At 45.8% G+C, this 21,773-nt stretch overlaps 1 protein-coding gene and 1 long non-coding RNA gene across 12 annotated transcripts in view; one reads left to right on the forward strand and one right to left on the reverse strand.

Moving 5' to 3' along the window:
- Positions 1-708: 708 nt before the first annotated feature.
- Positions 709-7,314, reverse strand: LOC147014743 (uncharacterized). Of its 2 annotated transcripts, none has more exons than XR_015050886.1 (3): positions 7,129-7,314; positions 2,250-2,359; positions 709-1,650 (listed from the first exon to the last, which is right to left on the reverse strand). It is a non-coding gene; the product is annotated as an uncharacterized LOC147014743 (long non-coding RNA). The 2 variants fall into 2 exon arrangements; XR_015050884.1 differs by lacking the exon at positions 7,129-7,314 and adding an exon at positions 6,150-6,311.
- Positions 7,315-7,463: 149 nt separating this feature from the next.
- Positions 7,464-21,773, forward strand: part of LOC147014744 (inositol 1,4,5-trisphosphate-gated calcium channel ITPR1-like) — a 213,003-nt gene continuing 198,693 nt past the window's right edge. For 2 of the 10 annotated variants that reach the window (XM_085852937.1, XM_085852943.1), the window contains exons 1-2: positions 7,464-7,483; positions 13,315-13,459. In XM_085852937.1, coding sequence (XP_085709063.1) covers positions 13,371-13,459 — 89 coding nt within the window. In that variant the 5' untranslated portion in view covers positions 7,464-7,483; positions 13,315-13,370. Of the gene's footprint in view, positions 7,484-12,022; positions 12,365-13,314; positions 13,460-21,773 lie in introns of those variants that run through there. The other 8 variants (XM_085852938.1, XM_085852944.1, XM_085852935.1 and 5 more) reach the window with 4 other exon arrangements.

Consider the following 21,773-nt stretch of genomic DNA (forward strand, 5'->3'; position numbering starts at 1 on the left):
CAGGTGACTCCTCTCCGGCTCCGACTCAACCAACTCCAAGGACGCCTTCAACTGTTCCCACTCTCCACACCGATTCCACCGGTTCCACCGATGTCCTCACCAATTCTCTCACAACCGCCTTCTCGGCGTTCCAACGTGGCCTTTTTATCGCCCCGGGGCGTTCGCCACTCCCTTTTCGGCGTGCGGGAGAAAATTCCAGGGGAGTTCGGCTTGGCTCTTTGTTGGGAGAGGAGGGACGTGATAACCGACATTCTCTCTCTCTCCGTTCTGAGGGACACGCCCCACCCGTCACTTCTGTTTACCCGTTCTGAGGGATATCGGGGCGGGAGTTGCTGAGATGCTGTTCTGGTGGTGGAGGTGGCGTGGTTGTAGTGTGGTTGGCGCTGTGGTGGGGATGGCGTGGTTGTTGAAATAAAAGATAGAACAGAATAATGGCCAACTCAAAGATGCACATCCCGGCACACGAATAAATCCCTTTATACATCGGTCGGGAAATCTAACCTGGAACACACACTTATCGACATAACTGATCTCTGGGGAGCCTGAATCGTGTTCTGTGAATTTCCACAACCGTAACAATATATATATATATATATATATATATATATATATATATATATATATATATATATATATATATATATATATATATATATATATATATATATATATATATATATATATTTCAATTGCATTTTTCTTGTTTTGATCTCGTGTTGATAAATTGGTGTGGTGTGTTGAATGGTGGTGTGACACATACATGATGAGCCGAATGGCCTCCACCTGCATCTGATATCCTTGTGTAAAGGTTGTAGGGAAAAAGAAATTTGGAAGTTTACCGCCGTTGATGTTTACCGCATTTACACCACCTGATTTAACATGTTGCATTCGTTCTTCATGCCTGTTGTTTGTGTCCTTTATGACATCCTCGAAACACTAAGTTTCCTGTTTGGAATTATTTTCAATTTTGTTTGACTGCCAGGTAGGCAGACAGAGTAAATCAATTACCTGACTCCTCTCTGCACATGCGTGATCTGAGCGAATTCAGAGCCAAAATACGATGAAACTACAGGATAGTTTTTTCGATTCGTTTTCAAAATATAATGTTCAATTGAAATGAAGTTGTTCCTTGATCATTAACTAACGTTTGCAGAAATAAAGACAGACAGCGCTTTTCGCTTTGTGTGCGTGGGTAAATGAAGACCCTTGGATTCAACAGCAATCAGCAAGGGGTTTTGAGAATTGTTTCCACAAAGCACAGGATGAGTAATTCAACTATATCACAGAAACACAACTCGAAGGTAAAAAGGCATTTCCGAGGATAGCAATGGCCTTGTTTCAACTACTGAGTAGTTTTCATCTGATAGCATGAAGGCAATGTTGTCATATGAGGTGGGGTCCTCAGCAGGATGTGACGCCAAACCTCTATCTCCCTAACCCCAACCATCCCCCTTCTCTGGAGGATGTGTACTTAACCCCTGGCATACCTCGTAGTAGATGAAGCCCTCTTGGTGGGAAAAATGTAGGATCATGAGTCTCACCCTTGAGCATTTTCTCCAGTTGGTGGTGCCTTGTTTTTATCCTTGTTTATTAACTCTTCCAACAGCAAGCTGTTCTTCTTTTGAAGTTTGAAGATGAAAGCTCAGCTCTCTATGCACAGGGAAATTAAACAATTGCAGATATTTCCCCAAGTTAGAGGACAAGCATGAAAATATTGAAGAAGCCAGAGAAGCTCCCTGCGACATTCATTGTCATCGATGCAATAACTTTATTTTACAAAGGTAATAGTGAGGAAACAACTGTGGGCAGGTAACCTGTTCATGTATTATCGTGATCGAAGTATAAAAATATATATTCGTATGCAGAAATGTGGGATCATGGAGGAGTTAAATGCAGGTGACCACAGGTTCACAGAGTGGCGGGGGGTCAAAGAGGAAGAAAGGGAGAAGACGGGCTATCGATGAGAGTAGAATTGATCCGAGGTAGGTATGGGACAAAGCATGCGGTGATGATGGCAGCAGTCTTGAAAGACTGGAAGTTCACGAGATAATGGACATGGGGAGTTGCTTCCGATGGAGGTGAGTGTTCCACTTAAAATTGGGGAGGGTAACCCCGTGTGGAATTTGAGAACAAGCAAATTTGGGATTTGGGAGCAAGTGTGTGACTTGGGAAGGTTGGGGGAGGACAGAGGGACTGGAGTTTAAGTCAAGAAAGGCCAGAAGTGATGCAATAGAAAACTGAGGGTTCACCGGCGTGCCTTCCGTGGGCGAGAAGCAGACCTTGACCTCTTGTCCTGATATTCCAAAAACCCAGAGAGCTGTGGACTTGATTGACTCCAAGACAGCAACAAGTGAAAGAGCTGCAACATAACAGTTCAGAGTGGGGATCCTTTCCAGTACTTTGGATGAAGGCTTATCCATTTTAATGAGCTATGAACAGCTGATAATTAATAGTTCTATCGAGATCTCTGTAGAAAACACCAATTCACCGATTTTAGGGGGCGACCCCTTAGCCCCCCTCCCCCCCCCCCACTTTCAATCCACATGTTAAAGTTGGTTGCTTTGTGCCTCCCTTGATTTATTACACTATTTGAAAATCAAATGGGTCTTCACACCGAATGCGACCCAAGGATTAATTAAACAACCCAACGGTCCAAATAATGCATCAAACGGGAAGTCGAACGGAGACCTCATTTGGTTAGTTATATGTTCCATTCCATATGTAACTTAATTGATGCTGGAGGGGGATGTACATCTCAAAAAGGACTGCACTGGAGTTACCAATCTATGGCTGGTTGTCTGCACTATATCATTTTAAATACTGAACATCAAGCAACGAGGCAGCAAGTACCATTTTAAAAGTCTTTTGTATGACTCAACCAGGGTGAGAACTACCGACCTAGACTAAAAACGGATCTGCTCTAATGGTTAACCTGAAACCACCGAGGTCGAGAAATGGTTCATAAAACATGACGTGCTATGGAGAAAAGAAAATAGACCCAGCGTCGACCTCAATGGTCCATTGGGGTCAACGTGGGGTCCATTGGCAATGGATTCTGAGAAGGAAGTGGACCCCGATGGGGTAATGAGGAATGACATGGGGAGAAGGAAGTGGACCCCAATGGGGTAATGAGAAATGACATGGAGAGAAGGAAGTGGACCCCAATGGGGTAATGAGAAATGCCATGGAGAGAAGGAAGTGGACCCTAATGGGGTAATGAGGAATGCCATGGAGAGAAGGAAGTGGACCCCAATGGGGTAATGAGGAATGCCATGGAGAGAAGGAAGTGGACCCCAATGGAGTAATGAGAAATGACATGGGGAGAAGGAAGTGGACCCCAATGGGGTAATGAGAAATGACATGGAGAGAAGGAAGTGGACCCCAATGGGGTAATGAGAAATGCCATGGAGAGAAGGAAGTGGACCCTAATGGGGTAATGAGGAATGCCATGGAGAGAAGGAAGTGGACCCCAATGGGGTAATGAGGAATGCCATGGAGAGAAGGAAGTGGACCCCAATGGGGTAATGAAGAATGCCATGGAGAGAAGGAAGTGGACCACAATGGGGTAATGAGGAATGACATGGAGAGTAGCCCTGTATGGGTGGAGATGAGAGATTGTAAAAATAGTGGGATAATTTAATAGGGCTCTGTGTGTGAAAGAAGAGGAGGAAAGAAGAGTACATGAAGAATTCAAAAGGACATGGGGTGATGGAAGAGTATTGAGTATGGGAGATTTTAAATTGCCAGGGATAGACTAGGTCCAGCCGTCCAGGAACAGGGAAAGGGCAGAGCAGATGAAGATTTCCTAGTTTTAGTCCAGGATTGCTTTTTAACCCAGTTTGTAGATAAGCACACAAGGGGAGTGCAGTGTTAGACCTCCTTTTAAGTAACGATCCCAATATGGTGGAGGAGGTGGAGGGAGGGGAGCATTTAGGAGCAGGTGACCCTAACATTGTGTGGGCAAAGATTATGTTAAGGGTTCGAGTTCAGGATAGTAGGGTAAGGCGATTAGATTTCAGGAAGGCAAACATTGAGGGCATGAGGAGAGAATTGGGTGATGTAGATGAGGAGACCCTAACAACAGGACAATCAGCATCAGAGAAATGGGAAACCTTCAAGGACCAAATGTGTGAAGTGCAGAGTAAGTACATTCCAATGAGGTGTCAAACTAGAAACAGAAAGAGGTCAGGGTGGTTGAGCAGTGAGAAAAGGAATGTTATTAAGGAGAAGTAGAAGGAATTTATTACCTCTGCCAGTGAAGGTCTGAAGGAGGTTATATTTTTACCTCTGTCTGTTTGTTTGTCTGTTTGTGTACATCCATCCATCCATTGGGACCATACTCTGTGCAGAGCGTTGGTGCTGCCCAAGCAGTCTCCTTGGCGATTGGACACAATCCTGGACAGATCATCACTCCGGCACAGGATACCAGCATGCTGGCACTCATTTTGCTGACCTCAGAAGGATGACAGGCAGAGTCAACCCCACCTGGTATTAATTGAATATCCGAGTGGGATTTGAACTCAGGATCCAAGGATCCCAAGATACCACCCGAACCATTAAGCCAACACCAGGCATGTTTGTGTACAGGATATCTCCAAAAGTTGTGCACGGATCCGGATGAAACTTAGTGGACAGGTTGGGTGCGCGACCACGACGAATTGATTCGATTTTGGTGAAGATCCGGATCCGGATCCCACTACGAGAATTATTTAATTTCAATGTGATTCATCACCATCGAGGGATTGGGCCAAAAACGATACAGTACTGTACAGCATGATATTTCAAAAATGTATTGAACTCAATATATCCTTGTGCATTAGGCTTTACGTGGAGGAGGTGTGCGCTCTTCCGAGTGCCCTTCTAGTTTAAGAAAGGCTCCAGAGAAGAATTGGGAAACTAGAGACCTGGTTTGCCTTCAGTTGTGGGGAAGGTGTTGGAGACATTAATTAAGGACCAGATGATGAACCATTTAAACAAATACAAACTAATAATTACAGGTAGTCAGTATGGGTTTACCAAAGGTAGTTCCTGTTTCACAAATCTTTTAGAGTTCAATGAAGCAGTGTCTGATTGGGTGGATGAGGGAAAGGCAGTGGCCATAGTATATCTAGACTTTAAGAAGGTATTTGATAAGGTACCACATCGGAGGTTGTTAGCCAAAGTGAGGGCTTGTGGAGTGGCTGGTCAGGTAGCTAATTGGATTGCAAACTGGCTTAGTGATGGGAAGCAAAGAGTGGCTGAGAGTGGGAGGATGTCTTGCTGGGAGGATGTAAGTTGTGGGGTACCTCAGGGATCAGTACTCGGACCGTTACGATTCATTATTTATATCAATGATTTGGATAGTGAGGGAAAGAGCAAGCTTTCCAAATTTGCAGATGACACAAAGCTTGGAGGTAAGGTGGATAGCAGAAGGGATGGTGATCAATCAGATCCAGGATAGTATTGATACTTGTATAGATTGGGCAAAATATTGGAAGATGGAATTTAACCTGAGCAGGTGTAAGGTGTTGGGGATGGGAAAGAACAATGAAAATAGAGATTACATGATGCAAGAGGTAATTTTGGAGTGTGTCACACGGGAGAAGGATCTGGGGGTGGTAATAAATATGGGAGGTAAGCAGGCAGCACAGTGCCAGGCAGCTTTCGATAAAACAAATCGGGTTTTAGATTGTATAAAGAGGGGGATCAATTATAAATCAAAAGAGGTGGTGTTAACATTGTAGAGGAATTTAGTGAGGGCCACATCTGGAATATTGTGTGCAGTTTTGGTCACCACAGTTCCGGAAAGACATAGATGCTTTGGAGAGGGTTCAGCACAGGGTGAGTGGATTGATTCCGGCCTAGCAAGACTCAGCTATGAGGAGCAGCTGAAGGAGACAGAGGTTTATACACTAGAAAGGAGGTTGTTACGAGGAGATATGATGGAGATGTTTAAGATAATTAAAGTAATAGAACAAAATAAGTGCAGATGAATTATTCAACAGAGTGGACAGTGATAGGACCAGGGGCCATAGCCTGAGAGTGAAGAAGAGGAGAGTTAAGACGGTAGTAAGGCAGGGAGGGGTCTATCACTCAGAGAGTAGTTCATGCATGGAAAGGTAGTGGCAGCAGAAACAGTAGATAAGTTAAAATTGGAATTAGATCGGTACCTGGAAGTTATGGAGGTGGAGGGGTTTGGGGATGTTGGTGGACTTTTAGGTGGTTTGAGCATTGATGGGTGATTGTTTGCATGTGTACGGAGTGCTGTTGGTGGGGGTCTCGTCAAGTGATGTTATGTGCTTGATGTGTGTTTCACCCAAGCTCATTTCACCTCCCCTGGGGGAAAAGGGAGTGGGGGGGGGGAGGACAAAAATTTCAAAAACAACCCATAAATAAATAATAAATAAAAAACATTTTGCATTTTCTTGTTTTGATCTTGTGTTGATAAAATCGTGTGGTGTTGATATGGTGCGGCCATGATGGGCGGAATGGCCTCCACATGCCTTGAATTTCCTTGTGGTTCCTTGTGAAGGAAGTGGACCGTGTAGATCCCTGATTGGTTCATGAAACATGACGTGGTGAGAGGAGAGTGGACCCTGTGGACCCTGATTGGTTCATGAAACATGACGTGGTGAGAGGAGAGTGGACCCTGATTGGTTCATGAAACATGACGTGGTGAGACGAGAGTGGACCCTGATTGGTTCATGAAACATGACGTGGTGAGAGGAGAGTGGATCCTGATTGGTTCATGAAACATGACGTGGTGAGAGGAGAGTGGACCCTGTGGACCCTGATTGGTTCATGAAACATGACGTGGTGAGAAGAGTGGACCCCATAGACCCTGATTGGTTCATGAAACAGGACGTGGTGAGAGGAGAGTGGACCCTGTGGACCCTGATTGGTTCATGAAACATGACGTGGTGAGAAGAGAGTGGACCCCTTGGGTTTACTTGATGAAGCACGAGCCGAGTACCGGCCTTACAGGCAATCTTGTTCCAAGCAGACACGTTCTTCTGACCCATACCGTCATTTGGGCGGTGTATAGGTAACTGACATCTCTGTTTGTGCAAAAAAAAAAATAATAACCCGGGTTACGTGCCTAAAGCAAAAACATACCGACTGCTTATAATTCAAAACACCTCACTGTACCTGAAGAAGCCTGGTGTTGGTTTTCGTGGTTCGGGTCCTGAGTTCGAGCTGCGTAGGCTGCTGAATTAATACCAGGTGGGGTTGACAGCCTGTGGTCGGCAAAATGAGAACCAGTCCACGAGAGATAGGGACACTGCATCATCGGTAGAGCTGCGTCCCGAACCAATGATGCAACCAGTAGCCGGGGGCTGCACTCGAAAGAGAGACTGTACTGGAAAACGTGGTGACAGGAATAGTGCTCTGTAAATGGGGGAGACGTGTAAAACCATCCCTGACGTGGCGGTGGCGCCACACGATACACATTTACATCGATCATTGGCGTCCGTCCCTCGTCCCCTCAAGACCAGCGGCAAAGGTAACAACACCCCCATACATTAATTGGAAATCTGACCCGAAACATCTATTGGTTGTGCTGATCCTCTTTAGTAAGTCTGGATGTAATTGGGTTGAACTGCAGAAGGAGTCGCCCAACAAACAAACCCCAAAACCTACAAACACTCACACATAAACACACAAACACACACACATAAACACATTCACACACAAACACACAAACACATTCACACACAAACACATAAACACATAAACACATTCACACACAAACACATTCACACATAAACACACAAACACATTCACACACAAACACACAAACACATTCACACACAAACACATAAACACACAAACACAAACACATAATCACACAAACACATAAACACACAAACACATTCACACACAAACACATAAACACACAAACACATAAACACATTCACACACAAACACAAACACATAATCACACAAACACACAAACACATAAACACATTCACACATAAACACACAAACACATAAACACATTCACACACAAACACATTCACACACAAACACACAAACACAAACACATAAACACACAAACACATTCACACATAAACACAAACACATAATCACACAAACACACAAACACATAAACACATTCACACATAAACACACAAACACATAAACACATTCACACACAAACACATTCACACACAAACACATAAACACACAAACACATAAACACATAAACACATAAACATACAAACACATAAACACACAAACACATAAACACACAAACACATTCACACAAACACATAAACGCACAGACACATAAACACATTCACACATAAACACATAAACATACAAACACATAAACACACAAACACATAAACACACAAACACATTCACACACAAACACATAAACGCACAGACACATAAACACACAAACACATTCACACACAAACACATAAACGCACAGACACATAAACACATTCACACATAAACACATAAACATACAAACACATAAACACACAAACACATAAACACACAAACACATTCACACACAAACACATAAACGCACAGACACATAAACACATTCACACATAAACACATAAACATACAAACACATACACACACAAACACATAAACACACAAACACATTCACACACAAACACACAAACACATTAACACATTCACACACAAACACATAAACACACAAACACATAAACACACAAACACATTCACACACAAACACATTCACACACAAACACAAACACATAATCACACAAACACATAAACACAGAAACACATTCACACACAAGCACAAACACATTCACACACAAACACATAAACACACAAACACAAAAACACAAAAACACATAAACACAAACACACAAACACACAAACACACAAACACACAAACACAAACACACAAACACACAAACACACAAACACACTCACACACTCACACAAACACACACACACCGGTCTGTGAATTTTCGTAAAGATGATGACGTGGAGAGAAGACAGTGGACCCTGATTGGTTCATGAAACATGACGTAATGAGAACAGAGTGGACCCTGTGGACCCTGATTAGTTCATGAAACATGACGTAATGAGAAGAGAGTGGACCCTGTGGACCCCGATTGGTTCATGAAACATGACATGGTGAGAAGACAGTGGACCCTGATTGGTTCATGAAACATGACGTGGTGAGAAGATAGTGGACCCTGATTGGTTCATGAAACATGACATGGTGAGAAGAGAGTGGACCCTGATTGGTTCATGAAACATGACGTGGGGATAAGAGAGTGGACCCCGGGGACCCTGATTGGTTTCTGAAACATGACATGGTGAGAAGAGAGTGGACCCTGATTGGTTCATGAAACATGACATGGTGAGAAGAGAGTGGACCCCATAGACCCTGATTGGTTCATGAAACATGACGTGGTGAAAAGAGAGTGGACCCTGATTGGTTCATGAAACATGACATGGTGAGAAGAGAGTGGACCCCATAGACCCTGATTGGTTCATGAAACATGACGTGGTGAAAAGAGAGTGGACCCTGATTAGTTCATGAAACATGACATGGTGAGAAGAGAGTGGACTCTGTTTGGTTCATGAAACATGACATGGTGAGAAGAGAGTGGAACCTGTGGACCCTGATTGGTTCATGAAACATGACATGGTGAGAAGAGAGTGGACCCCATAGAGTATAGACCCTGATTGGTTCATGAAACATGACGTGGTGCGAAGAGAGTGGACCCTGATTAGTTCATGAAACATGACATGGTGAGAAGAGAGTGGACCCCGTGGACCCTGATTAGTTCATGAAACATGACATGGTGAGTAGAGAGTGGACCCTGATTGCTTCATGAAACATGACGTGGTGAAATGAGAGTGGACCCCATAGACCCTGATTGGTTCATGAAACATGACGTGGTGAGAAGAGAGTGGACCCCATAGAGTATAGACCCTGATTGGTTCATGAAACATGACGTGGTGAGAAGAGAGTGGACCCCGTGGACCCTGATTGGTTCATGAAACATGACGTGGTGAGAAGAGAGTGGACCCTGTGGACCCTGTTTGGTTCATGAAACATGACATTGTGAGAAGAGAGTGGACCCTGATTGGTTCATGAAACATGACATGGTGAGAAGAGAGTGGACCCCATAGACCCTGATTGGTTCATGAAACATGACATGGTGAGAAGAGAGTGGACCCCATAGACCCTGATTGGTTCATGAAACATGACATGGTGAGAAGAGAGTGGACCCTGTGGACCCTGATTGGTTCATGAAACATGATGTGGTGAGAAGAGAATGGACCTCATGGACCCTGATTGGTTCATGAAACATGACGTGGTGAGAAGAGAGTGGACCCCATAGACCCTGATTGGTTCATGAAACATGACATAATGAGAAGAGAGTGGACCCCATAGACCCTGATTGGTTCATGAAACATGACATAATGAGAAGAGAATGGACCTCATAGACCCTGAATTGTTCATGAAACATGACGTGCTGAGAAGAGACTGGACCATCTGGACCCTGATAAGTTGGTGAAACATGACATAGTGAGAATAGAGTGGACCCCATGGACCCTGATTGGTTCATGAAACATGACATGGTGAGAAGAGAGTGGACCCTGTGGACCCTGATTGGTTCATGAAACATGACATGGTGAGAAGAGAGTGGACCCCATAGACCCTGATTGGTTCATGAAACATGACATGGTGAGAAGAGAGTGGACCCCATAGACCCTGATTGGTTCAGGAAACATGACATGGTGAGAAGAGAGTGGACCCTGTGGACCCTGATTGGTTCATGAAACATGATGTGGTGAGAAGAGAATGGACCTCATGGACCCTGATTGGTTCATGAAACATGACGTGGTGAGAAGAGAGTGGACCCCATAGACCCTGATTGGTTCATGAAACATGACATAATGAGAAGAGAGTGGACCCCATAGACCCTGATTGGTTCATGAAACATGACATAATGAGAAGAGAATGGACCTCATAGACCCTGAATTGTTCATGAAACATGACATGCTGAGAAGAGACTGGACCATCTGGACCCTGATAAGTTGGTGAAACATGACATAGTGAGAATAGAGTGGACCCCATGGACCCTGATTGGTTCATGAAACATGACATGGTGAGAAGAGAGTGGACCCCATAGACCCTGATTGGTTCAGGAAACATGACATGGTGAGAAGAGAGTGGACCCTGTGGACCCTGATTGGTTCATGAAACATGATGTGGTGAGAAGAGAATGGACCTCATGGACCCTGATTGGTTCATGAAACATGACGTGGTGAGAAGAGAGTGGACCCCATAGACCCTGATTGGTTCATGAAACATGACGTGGTGAGAAGAGAGTGGACCCTGATTGGTTCATGAAACATGACATGGTGAGAAGAGAGTGGACCCCATAGACCCTGATTGGTACATGAAACATGACATGGTGAGAAGAGAGTGGACCCCGTGGACCCTGACTGGTTCATGAAACATGACATAATGAGAAGAGAGTGGACCCCGTGGACCCTGACTGGTTCATGAAACATGACATGGTGAGAAGAGAATGGACCCTGATTGGTTCATGAAACATGACGTGGTGAGAAGAGAGTGGACCCCGTGGACCCTGACTGGTTCATGAAACATGACATAATGAGAAGAGAGTGGACCCCGTGGACCTTTATTGGTTCATGAAACATGACATGGTGAGAAGAGAATGGACCCTGTGGACTCTGATTAGTTCATGAAACATGACATGGTGAGAAGAGAGTGGACCCTGTTTGGTTCATGAAACATGACATGGTGAGAAGAGAGTGGACCCCATAGACCCTGATTGGTTCATGAAACATGACATGGTGAGAAGAGTGGACCCTGTGGACCCTGATTGGTTCATGAAACATGACATGGTGAGAAGAGAGTGGACCCTGTGGACCCTGATTGGTTCATGAAACATGACATGGTGAGAAGAGAGTGGACCCTGTGGACCCTGATTGGTTCATGAAACATGACGTGGTGAGAAGAGAGTGGACCCCGTGGCCAGAAGGAAGTGTCACCACGAGGTGGTATCGAGGACTTCCGCGCAGTGAGCTCGCGGCTCGAGGCGTGGACACCCCGAGTGGGCGGAAGGTTCTCTCCGTCAGGAGGTCGTGAAGTGATCAAATCGATCGTTGATCAATGATAATCCGATCGATCGACATTGCAGAGGTTTCATGAGGGCGACTCCCGGGACGTGATCCGCGCGAGTTGAAGATAAACAAGTTTTTGAAGTGGGCGAACACTTGGGCGGTTCTGTCGAGGTTCCGGGTTTTGCCTGGAAGTGTCTGGCGCTCCATTGGAGGTTTTCTTAGTTGATTTTACTTTGAATACTTCACTTCGATTACACTGTCTTGGTAAACGGTGGTGGTTACGGTTTGTTACTTTACTTGATCTTAACTTGACAACAGAGATGTTCGTCATTCATCACAATCTGTGTTTTTATCCTCTTTGCTTTGCCTCTCCACCTTTTATATCCTGAGATATATTTTATATCCTCCCCCCTCCTCTCCCAAACTTTCCACTATATATCCTCGTCTCTTCCCACCCCCTCCGCCTTTTACATGTCTGCCCCCACCTTCTGGCCTTACCATGTCCTTGTCTCCCGTTCCTCATTCCACCCTCCACTACCGTCCATCATCGCCTACCCCCCTTTCCACTCTGTGCTTGTACCCCTCCCCCCTTTCCCCTCTGTACTATTCCTGCCACTCTCCCCTCCCCCTTTCCCCTCTGTGCTTGTCCCCCTCCCCCTTTCCCCTCCCCCTTTCCCCTCCCCTTTCCCTCCCCCTTTCCCCTCCCCTTTCCCCTCCCCCTTTCCCCTCCCCCTTTCCCCTCCCCCTTTCCCCTCCTCCCCCATTTCGCCTCTGTGCAATCCCCCTTTCCCCTCTGTGCTTGTCCCCCTCCCCCTTTCCCCTCTGTGTTATTCCCCCTTCCCCTCTGTGCTTGTCCCCCTCCCCCTTTCCTCCCCCTTTCCCTCCCCCTTTCCCCTCCCCCTTTCCCCTCCCCCTTTCCCCTCCCCTTTCCCCTCCTCCCCTTTCCCCTCCCCCTTTCCCCTCCTCCCCCTTTCCCCTCCTCCCCCTTTCCCCTCCTCCCCCTTTCCCCTCCTCCCCCTTTCCCCTCCCCCTTTCCCCTCCCCCTTTCCCCTCTGTGCTATCCCCCTCTTTCCCCTCTGTGCTATTCCCCCCCCTTTCCCCTCTGTGCTTGTTTTTGTTTTCTCACATTCTTTTCTCCTTTTTGGTTCATATTAGGGGTTTTTTTCTTCTTTTTCCCCCAAATTTCTGTTATTTTTAATGGGGTTTTCACCTGAACTTGATTCATGTTTCCAGGAACCTCCATGGTTTTCATGCGAACTCCTCGCTCATGAGACATAGAACCATCGAGGATGGCGGACATTTCGAGCTTTCTGCATGTTGGAGACGTCGTGTCTCTGCACACTGAGGGGAACGTCAAGGGATTCATTAGCACACTCGGGTAGGCTGTGCCCTCATCTGTCCTGTGGGTCATCCCCCCACCGAGTCCCTTTACCCCACTAACAACCACCTACCGGTCCCTCCACCACCCCACTCCCACTCCCATCACCCCACTCCCCCCACCTACCAGTTCCTCCTCCCCACCCCCACCACCTACTGATCCCTCCACCCCCGCCCCCACTTTCCGGTGCCTCCACCCCCCACTTACCGGTCCCTTCACCCCCCACTTCCCGGCCCCTTTACTCCCCCATCCACTTACCAGTCCCTCCACCCATCCCCCTCCACTTACCGGTCCCTCCACCCCACCCTCCCTACTTAACGGTCCCTCCACCCCCTCCCTTCACCACCCCACTGACCTGCCCCAGCTTTTCCCCCTCACCGCCCAAGCTTATCCCCTCGCCGCCCCACTGACCTGTCCCACCTTCTCCCCCTCACCACCCCCACCAACCTGTCCCACCTTCTCCCTTCTCCCCCTCGCCCCCTCCACCAACCTGTCCCACCATCTCCCCTCACCGCCACCACCAACCTGTCCCGCCCTCGCCCTCTCACCACCTCACCAACCTCTCCCACCTTCTCCCCCTGCCCCACCCCTCTGAGCTGTCCCACCTTCTCCCCTCGCCACCCCACCGACCTGTCCCACCTTCTCCCCTCGCCACCCCACCGACCTGTCCCACCTTCTCCCCTCGCCACCCCACCGACCTGTCCCACCTTCTCCCCCTTGCCACCCCACCGACCTGTCCCACCTTCTCCCCCTCCATACCCCACCGACCTGTCCCACCTTCTCCCCCTTGCCACCCCCACCGACCTGTCCCACCTTCTCCCCCTCGCCGCCCCACTGACCTGTCCCACCTTCTCCCCCTCACCACCCCCACCAACCTGTCCCACCTTCTCCCTTCTCCCCCTCGCCACCTCCACCAACCTGTCCCACCTTCTCCCCCCCACCACCCCCACCAACCCGTCCCACCCTCTCCCCCCCGCCACCCCCCCAACCTGTCCCACCTTCTCCCCCTCACCACCCCCACCAACCTGTCCCCTCTTCCCCACACAAACTTGTCCCCCCACCTAACCATTATTTTGCTTGTATTGCCAAACTCGATACCACTGAGTGTTCTCTACCCTTGTTGTTTGTACACCGTAGTGTTTATATTACTTGTAGTTGGGTTCAGAACACATCTCTTGACATGAAGACATCAATTAAAAACCATGACCTGTGACCCCCCAAAACAATCTTTTTATTAATTGTCAAAACCTCTGACTGATTTGTGTGTTCAGTTCATGTTGTCTTCGGATAATTAAAGACTCATTTCTTTCATCAAGGACATCGGGCTTGGGGACATTTTCCTGTGCGTCATTTGTCTCCCCACTGTGACCTGTTTCAACCCTGAAACCCTACCCGTCTAACACCGGAACGGGACAAATCTGAAAACGACTTCCGTTTCCATCTTGTCTGCGAAGAGCAAACGAGAGACTTCCATTTCTGTTGCACAAAATACCTTTGTTTAGTCCTTGATGGTCTCTGTTGGGAGCGCATTGCTTTTGATGATAAATGAAGAGGGCAGTGTGGGGGATCCCTAAAAAACTAGGTAGAGTTGTAAGTTAGCATGTCGGGTTACATCAACGATTGATAGATTTTTACAGTGACCTCCACAGTGACCCCGTTGGACATGCACTGTCTCGTGCTCGTGTATTGCAGCCATTGACTAGTTTAGGGGTAATAGGTTCAAAGGCCACTTGTGGTCCAAACAAGCTTGTGAGGCAGATAATATAATTTGACCCTGTGATGTCATTGTTGGCCACTTATTATTGTCCAAACCACAAGTGGTTCCCTACAAGGAGTTAGACCCTACAATGTGGCGGACTAGCTCCTTACCACTCGCCTCTTTAGCAAATAGTCCTCTCCATGGCTTTTGCAAAATCATTTTTAGTTCGCCTGTTCGAAGAACAGAGCTATAGCGATACCCCCGGCGTGAGCGTGAGCTTCAGCGTGAGCGTGAAAATGTTAAAGTTTTTGGTGCAAGTTATTTCCTTTATAATGTTTTTATCTACCACACTATTTTTTACTGATTACAATATACAAATACATATATTGCTTTAAAATTATTTGGATCAGACTTCACTGCAATGTTTTATAAAAAATATTATTGGACTAGTCTTTTAAAAACGATACATCTATAAACAGGCGAGCATTGGGTGGCTTTGACACCACTCTGGTTTCTTAATGCTTTAACAATGTAAATTGTTATTAAACTCAAATATAAGAATGTTGTCAAAGGTGTGTTGGGGAAAAAATTGTAAAATTACACCTGAGTGTGAGATCTAAGTATTCTACGGAAGTCATTTGATGGTTTCATGGTTTTTTTTTATTGGTTTACCGGAACATGTTTGATAAGCAATCTCTGATCAGGTGAAAGTGATCGCATAATATGTAGATGTCCCTTAATTGTCGTTTCATTCCACAAACCCACCGACAGTATAACATCCTCTTCACAAACGAAAAAGCTTGATGAACCCAGTTTGATGAAGGTTCATAATGTGTTAAACGAACCGTGTTTGCCACATTTTTGAGGTTGCATGATGCAGGAGGAGAACTTCTGGTGGTTTTTAAACAAGTAATGGCCTTTGAGCACACGCATGGTGTTTCTGCGCGTTTCCAATCCATCCATCGCTTGCTTCGGTGTTCATTCAAGGCCTCCGTGTCGTTTGGCACTGAGATATGTTCCCCATCATTTGCATTGAAAAACCTTCACCGAATACCTTCCATCTTTCACTTCATAATATAGTAAAACTAGAAGGGTACTCGGTAGAGCGTATACCTCCGCCACATAATGCCTGATCCACAGGAACATATCGGGTCCAATACATTTTTTTTAAATATCATTGGAAACGGTACTATATCGTTTTTGAACCCCCATCTCTCAATGGTGAAGAATCACATTATTAATTAAATAATTTTCGTATCCAGATCGGTATTTGGATCTTCACCATAATCGAATCGATTCGTCCTTGCCACACACCTAACCTTTTCACCAGGTTTCATCCGAATCCGTGCGCAACTTTTTCAGACATTGTGCTATATTTCGGTTCAGCCCTATCTCTCAATGGTGAAGAATCACTTTAAAAATATTCTAGTAGCCGGATCCAGATCTTCACCAAAATCTAATCGGTTCGTCCTCGTCACACACCCAAGCTGTCCACCGTTTTTTTTTTTTGTCTGAATCCGTCCACAACTTTTTGACATAGCATGCACACAAACAAACAGCCAGAAAGAGGTGAAAACATAACCTCCTTCACCTTCGGTGGTGGAGGTAACAATGCGAGCTATATTTCAAGGAACTTAAATGTGGGATGAAGCCATTCGGCCCCATCAAAGCCTGCACTACGATTGCAAACCTTTCATCGTTTGTCTGTGCTCTATCCTCTTTTTAAATGCTGTGCAACAAGCATGGGAGCAGCATGTCCAATTTTGAAGTCTTTTGTATTGACTGAGCTGGAGTTAGAATCACAGACCTCTCATACTCGTTACTGAAGCTCTAACCATGATGCCACCGAGGCTTGGTAATTGTACCACTCAACTTTTAGTGGGTTTCATGGTGCTCGAGGTTGTTCCACTTTAGTGGGTTTCTTGATTGTGGAGGTCCCGTAACCTTGTGTGCGATGTTTCTTTGGGCACGTCGACCTGGTAGTGCCAACCTCTCTGGGTAATATTTCTAAGCAGCCAGGGGAATCAACCCCATGGCAGTGAAGGCCAATGCAACAAAACGTTACCCCCACTCCATCATCAAACTGCTAAGTTGAGTGAAACACAAAAGTTCAATTTGTTTTCAAATTTATTTTTCATATCCTGAGATGCTGTGTTTTGATTTAAAACTTTCAAATCCACAGCATCCACTTGTAACGCCAGTTAAGTTGTATCGTTGTATGTGTGAACCCCGTGATTGCGTTGTACATCACAATCTCCTCCCTAAAGTGGTTCACTTTCTGTCGTACTTCAGTGGTTGGAGATAGTTCTTGGTAATATGAATGCTTGAATTGCTCATGTATGTTATGGTGTCACACTGGTATCACATGCTTGTGAAATGAGGTATAAAAGGTGTTTAAGGCTTCCACGATAAGCTGCTATCCTTGGAATCTGTCATTAAATTTTTGTTTTTACTTTTGGGGTGGGGAGAGGTTGTGTACCTGCACGAGCAGCACCTTCACACGATCTCTACGATCTAATATGGCACTGAAAACCCACTCATATTAATCGCTATTCATGAGTCGTTCCAGCCTCTTTGTTGACTACATGAAGCAGATGATTCCATGATTACCATACAGTGTCCAGCTCCAATTTCCTGCATGGTATGCTCCATTCGTGTCCATGGGTATTTAAATTTGATCCATGTGGTAATAACACCTTGTCATTGTCGATAATTTGTATCAATCTGATGATATATCAATTTAAACTCCTTTTGGACTCGTGGATCTTGCGTTTCGAGAGTACGTGGATCGGTGAGTCCGTAGTTTAACAACAGTCCAACTGTTGTTGCCCAAAGGGATTTCTCTTGTTTTTGTAACAGAGTTCCACTTTCAAGCGAGCAACCAGTTTTGTTCCATTTTTCTGCTTCCTTTCGAGGATATGAACTTACTTTTTCATGCAATCATGTACGATGCAGGCGAAGAGTGATTCTCTCCAAATAGATTGTAAACCCTGTGGCACGCTGAATCCTGTGGTGCGACAGTTCCTTTGAAACAACTTAACTTCCTTGGCACACCTGAACTCCTATCCACCTCTCGTCGCCTGCATCTGCTTCTCTTCCTAGAAGGCAAATCTGACCGAAGGCAACCTCAAAGGCTCCACAAAGTCTGGAACAAGTGTGTTCCCACTCTCAGGAGAGCCAGAAAACACAATCTGTCCAACCTCAAGATAGGACTTTCAAAACCTGTCTCCCTCCTCGAAGATCTGGTAATGCTTTCTTTGGTCAGTCTTTGGTGTATGCTCCCCTTACATCCCTTCCTTCTCTTCAAATGGCACTACAGCCAATTTCACTCATGGGAAGGCTGAATGCCTCAATTCTGTTTGCTTCCAAATCTTGTCCCCAACCCCTCACTCTCTGTCCCCACCCTCCCCTGTTGCAGCCAACTGTTCCTGATGGCATCAGCTCATGTGTCCTAAAAACCTGCTCTGCTGCTCTTGCACATCCTCTCTGCTATTGCCACCCAATAACTTGCCCTCAGTCATCTTCCACGTGCTTGCAAGTCAGCCAACATCACTACATTATATTACATAAAAAGGAGCAAAAACCAATCTCTTTCACATGTGTGGACCTATCTGCTTGCTTCCAATCAGTAAGGTCATCGAGTCCATTGCAGTTGACACAAAATCCTTCATTTTCTCCAATGACCAGATCTCGGATGATCAGTTCTGATTAAGAGCCGGTCATTCTACCATGGATATGATGCTTCTGCTCTCCCAACAATGGACAGAGGCCCTCAATATCAGACACGACATCAGGGCCATCTCTCCAGACATATCTCAAGCTTTCGATGGTCTGGCATGCTGCCTTGCTCTCCAAACCCTCTGCCAATGACATGCAAGGCCAACTCCAATTTTGGGTTCCTGACTTCCTCTATTCTTGTCACGAATGTGTGGCTCTCAACGAAATCCTTTCATCGCCTCTCCCTGGCAAGGCTGGAGTGCCCCAAAGCAGTGCTCTAGGCCCAGTCCTATTCCTGATCTTCATACATGATCACTCTGACCCTTTGGAAAATCCCCTTTATCTATTTGCTCATGACTCCACCTTCCCTCTGCCGTGACATCCCTCAGCTTTTAAATAGACTGGCTGCAGCCTCTTACCTCTCTTCAGACCTTGACAAAAATCACAAGCTGGTCAAACACTTTGAATATTTTTCAATCCTAGAAATCTCACACACACACACACACACACACACACACACACACACACACACACACACACACACACACACACACACACACACACACACACACACACACACACACACACACACACACACACACACACACACACACACACACACACACACACTGTCTCACTCCAAAAGGATTGTCTGGCAAACCGTCCCATCTGCTTCTTTGACAATCCTCTTGAAGTTCAGTTACTCACACTTTTTAACCTCGCTCTTAGCCACGATCTATCTTTGGCAAATCGCAGGTCTAAGTTGACCTCCAAAGCCAGCCACCGACTGGGCATCTTCCATCGTCCAAAGTCCTTCCTTGGCACATCTGAACTCCTTTCCTCTGCAGCTTGATGGAGTACTGCTCTCCCCACTCTCACTCACTCAAATGCTACCTATGAAAAGGTACTCAAATGGGCACTCGAGTCCATTGCAGTTGACACAAAATCCTTCATTTTCTCCAATGACCAGATCTCAGATGATCAGTTCTGATTAAGAGCCAGTCATTCTACCGTGGAATGCCTCAATGGGCACTCAAATGCTACCTCTGAAAAGGCAGTGCCACTCAAAATCCTTCAAACCAAATAATAGCTCAATGCATTTAGGGGTTGGCAGGTCTCCTTCAGGGCTCTCTGCTGACGATCTGAAAGTTAAGTTTCCGGTCGTTATCTGTCCCGTTTTAACTGTTTATTTTCTCACATTCATGTTCTGTGTGTTCCTAGTTCGGTTCTATTTCAAAAATCGTGCTATTTTGTGAGTTTTCATCGACCTTGTCTGACCGAGTGCTTGAGGCCTACCCATCGTTCCCCTCAGTGTACGATCATGTTTATTTGCATTTTCTCCCCATTAACTTCAATTTCTATCTTCCCCACTTTCCCAACATCCCCCATCCCTCCCAACTAAACACTCTATTTCTTGTCTTGGAAAAAAAAACAAAAAACAAAAACGACCTTTCTCCTTGCACACTCGCAAGTCTCGATTCTTCCTCTTCTTCTTCTTCTTCTTCCTCTTCTTCTTCTTCTTCTTCCTCTTCTTCTTCTTCTTCTTCTTCTTCCTCTTCTTCTTCTTCTTCTTCTTCTTCTTCTTCTTCTTCTTCTTCTGCATCTCCTCCTGCCGGCACACCATCTTTATTCTACTGAGCTGACCCTCTCTCGCCATTACCTTCACGATTTCTTCCGATCTACAACCTTCCATTCCCGAATCTTACCTGTTCTTCAAAAATGCATCAAAAAATAATAATCTTCCTTGTATCCTTTCGATCTCGACACCTCCTGTAACCACATGCCTCTCTCTTCTCTTCCTGGTACTTTTCATCGACCCAGCAGCTTCACACTGCGTTTACCGTCCAAATTCACCACACACTTCCACGATTTCACTTCAACCTTCCCTTTTCCAAATGTTACACAATCCTTATTTAAAATTCATAATTTCACTTTTGACGATGCACCTCCCAGAGCCAAGTTCTTCTCCCATAACCACGTGATCTGTTTACACCCCCTGCGTTTACCGATACAAATTCACCATTCACCTCACGATTTTTTCTACAACACTTCCATGACCTAATCTGATGAAAACTCCCTCAAACAATAATAATAACGATCTCTTATAATGCTTTATCTTCCTCTTTCACACATGTGGTACTCTTTACTGTATCATAATGCACTACTCTTCCACTATATAAACAGACTGCTCTCATTTCGACCTCTCCTTCATACCTTGCCGTAAAAATCCAACTGTGACAGCGTTTCTTCTCTCCATTCTCTGAATTCGCCTTGATTGCATCCATCAAGAAATGTGTTTAATCGCATCTCTAACCTAAAACTTAAAAAAAACCCCAGTTTGCTATGAATGTTCGCTTTCCATCAACCATTCTTTTTTTCCAATTTCAGTGCCAACTCACCTCTCTCACCCCTCACTCTCAAAGCAACCATCACACTCTTCTCCCTCCAAGCCTCCCTCTCACCTCTCTCAAAAGCTCCCCTCTCACCTCTCTCCTCTCAAAAACTCCCCCCTCACCTTTCTCCAACCTCACCCTCACTCATCCTTCTCAAAGTTGCCTCCCCTCTCATCTAAAGCTGCCTCCTTCCACTGCCCTCTCACCTCCATCTCTTCACTCCACCTCCTCAAATCCTCAACTGCCTTCTTCCCCTTCTCTTGTCCCCCCTCTCCCCCAGCACCAGAGAGCCTTTTCTCCTCCTCATCCGGCCCCTCCCCAAGCTATTGTGCAATCCCCCACACTCTTTCAACAATCTCCTTACCTCCCCCCTCGTCCCTTGTCCTACCTTCCCACCCCCTGCACCCAAACCCTCCTCCCCTCCCTCTTCATTAACAGTGTGGACCTCAAATATCCAGGGCCTTCGCTCAAACCTTTCAGATCTTTCCATTTCCAGATCTTTCCA

Source organism: Eptatretus burgeri, chromosome 13 (assembly GCF_056783735.1).
Source record: "Eptatretus burgeri isolate ZD-2024b chromosome 13, Ebu_testis_v1, whole genome shotgun sequence".
Taxonomy (NCBI): domain Eukaryota; kingdom Metazoa; phylum Chordata; class Myxini; order Myxiniformes; family Myxinidae; genus Eptatretus; species Eptatretus burgeri.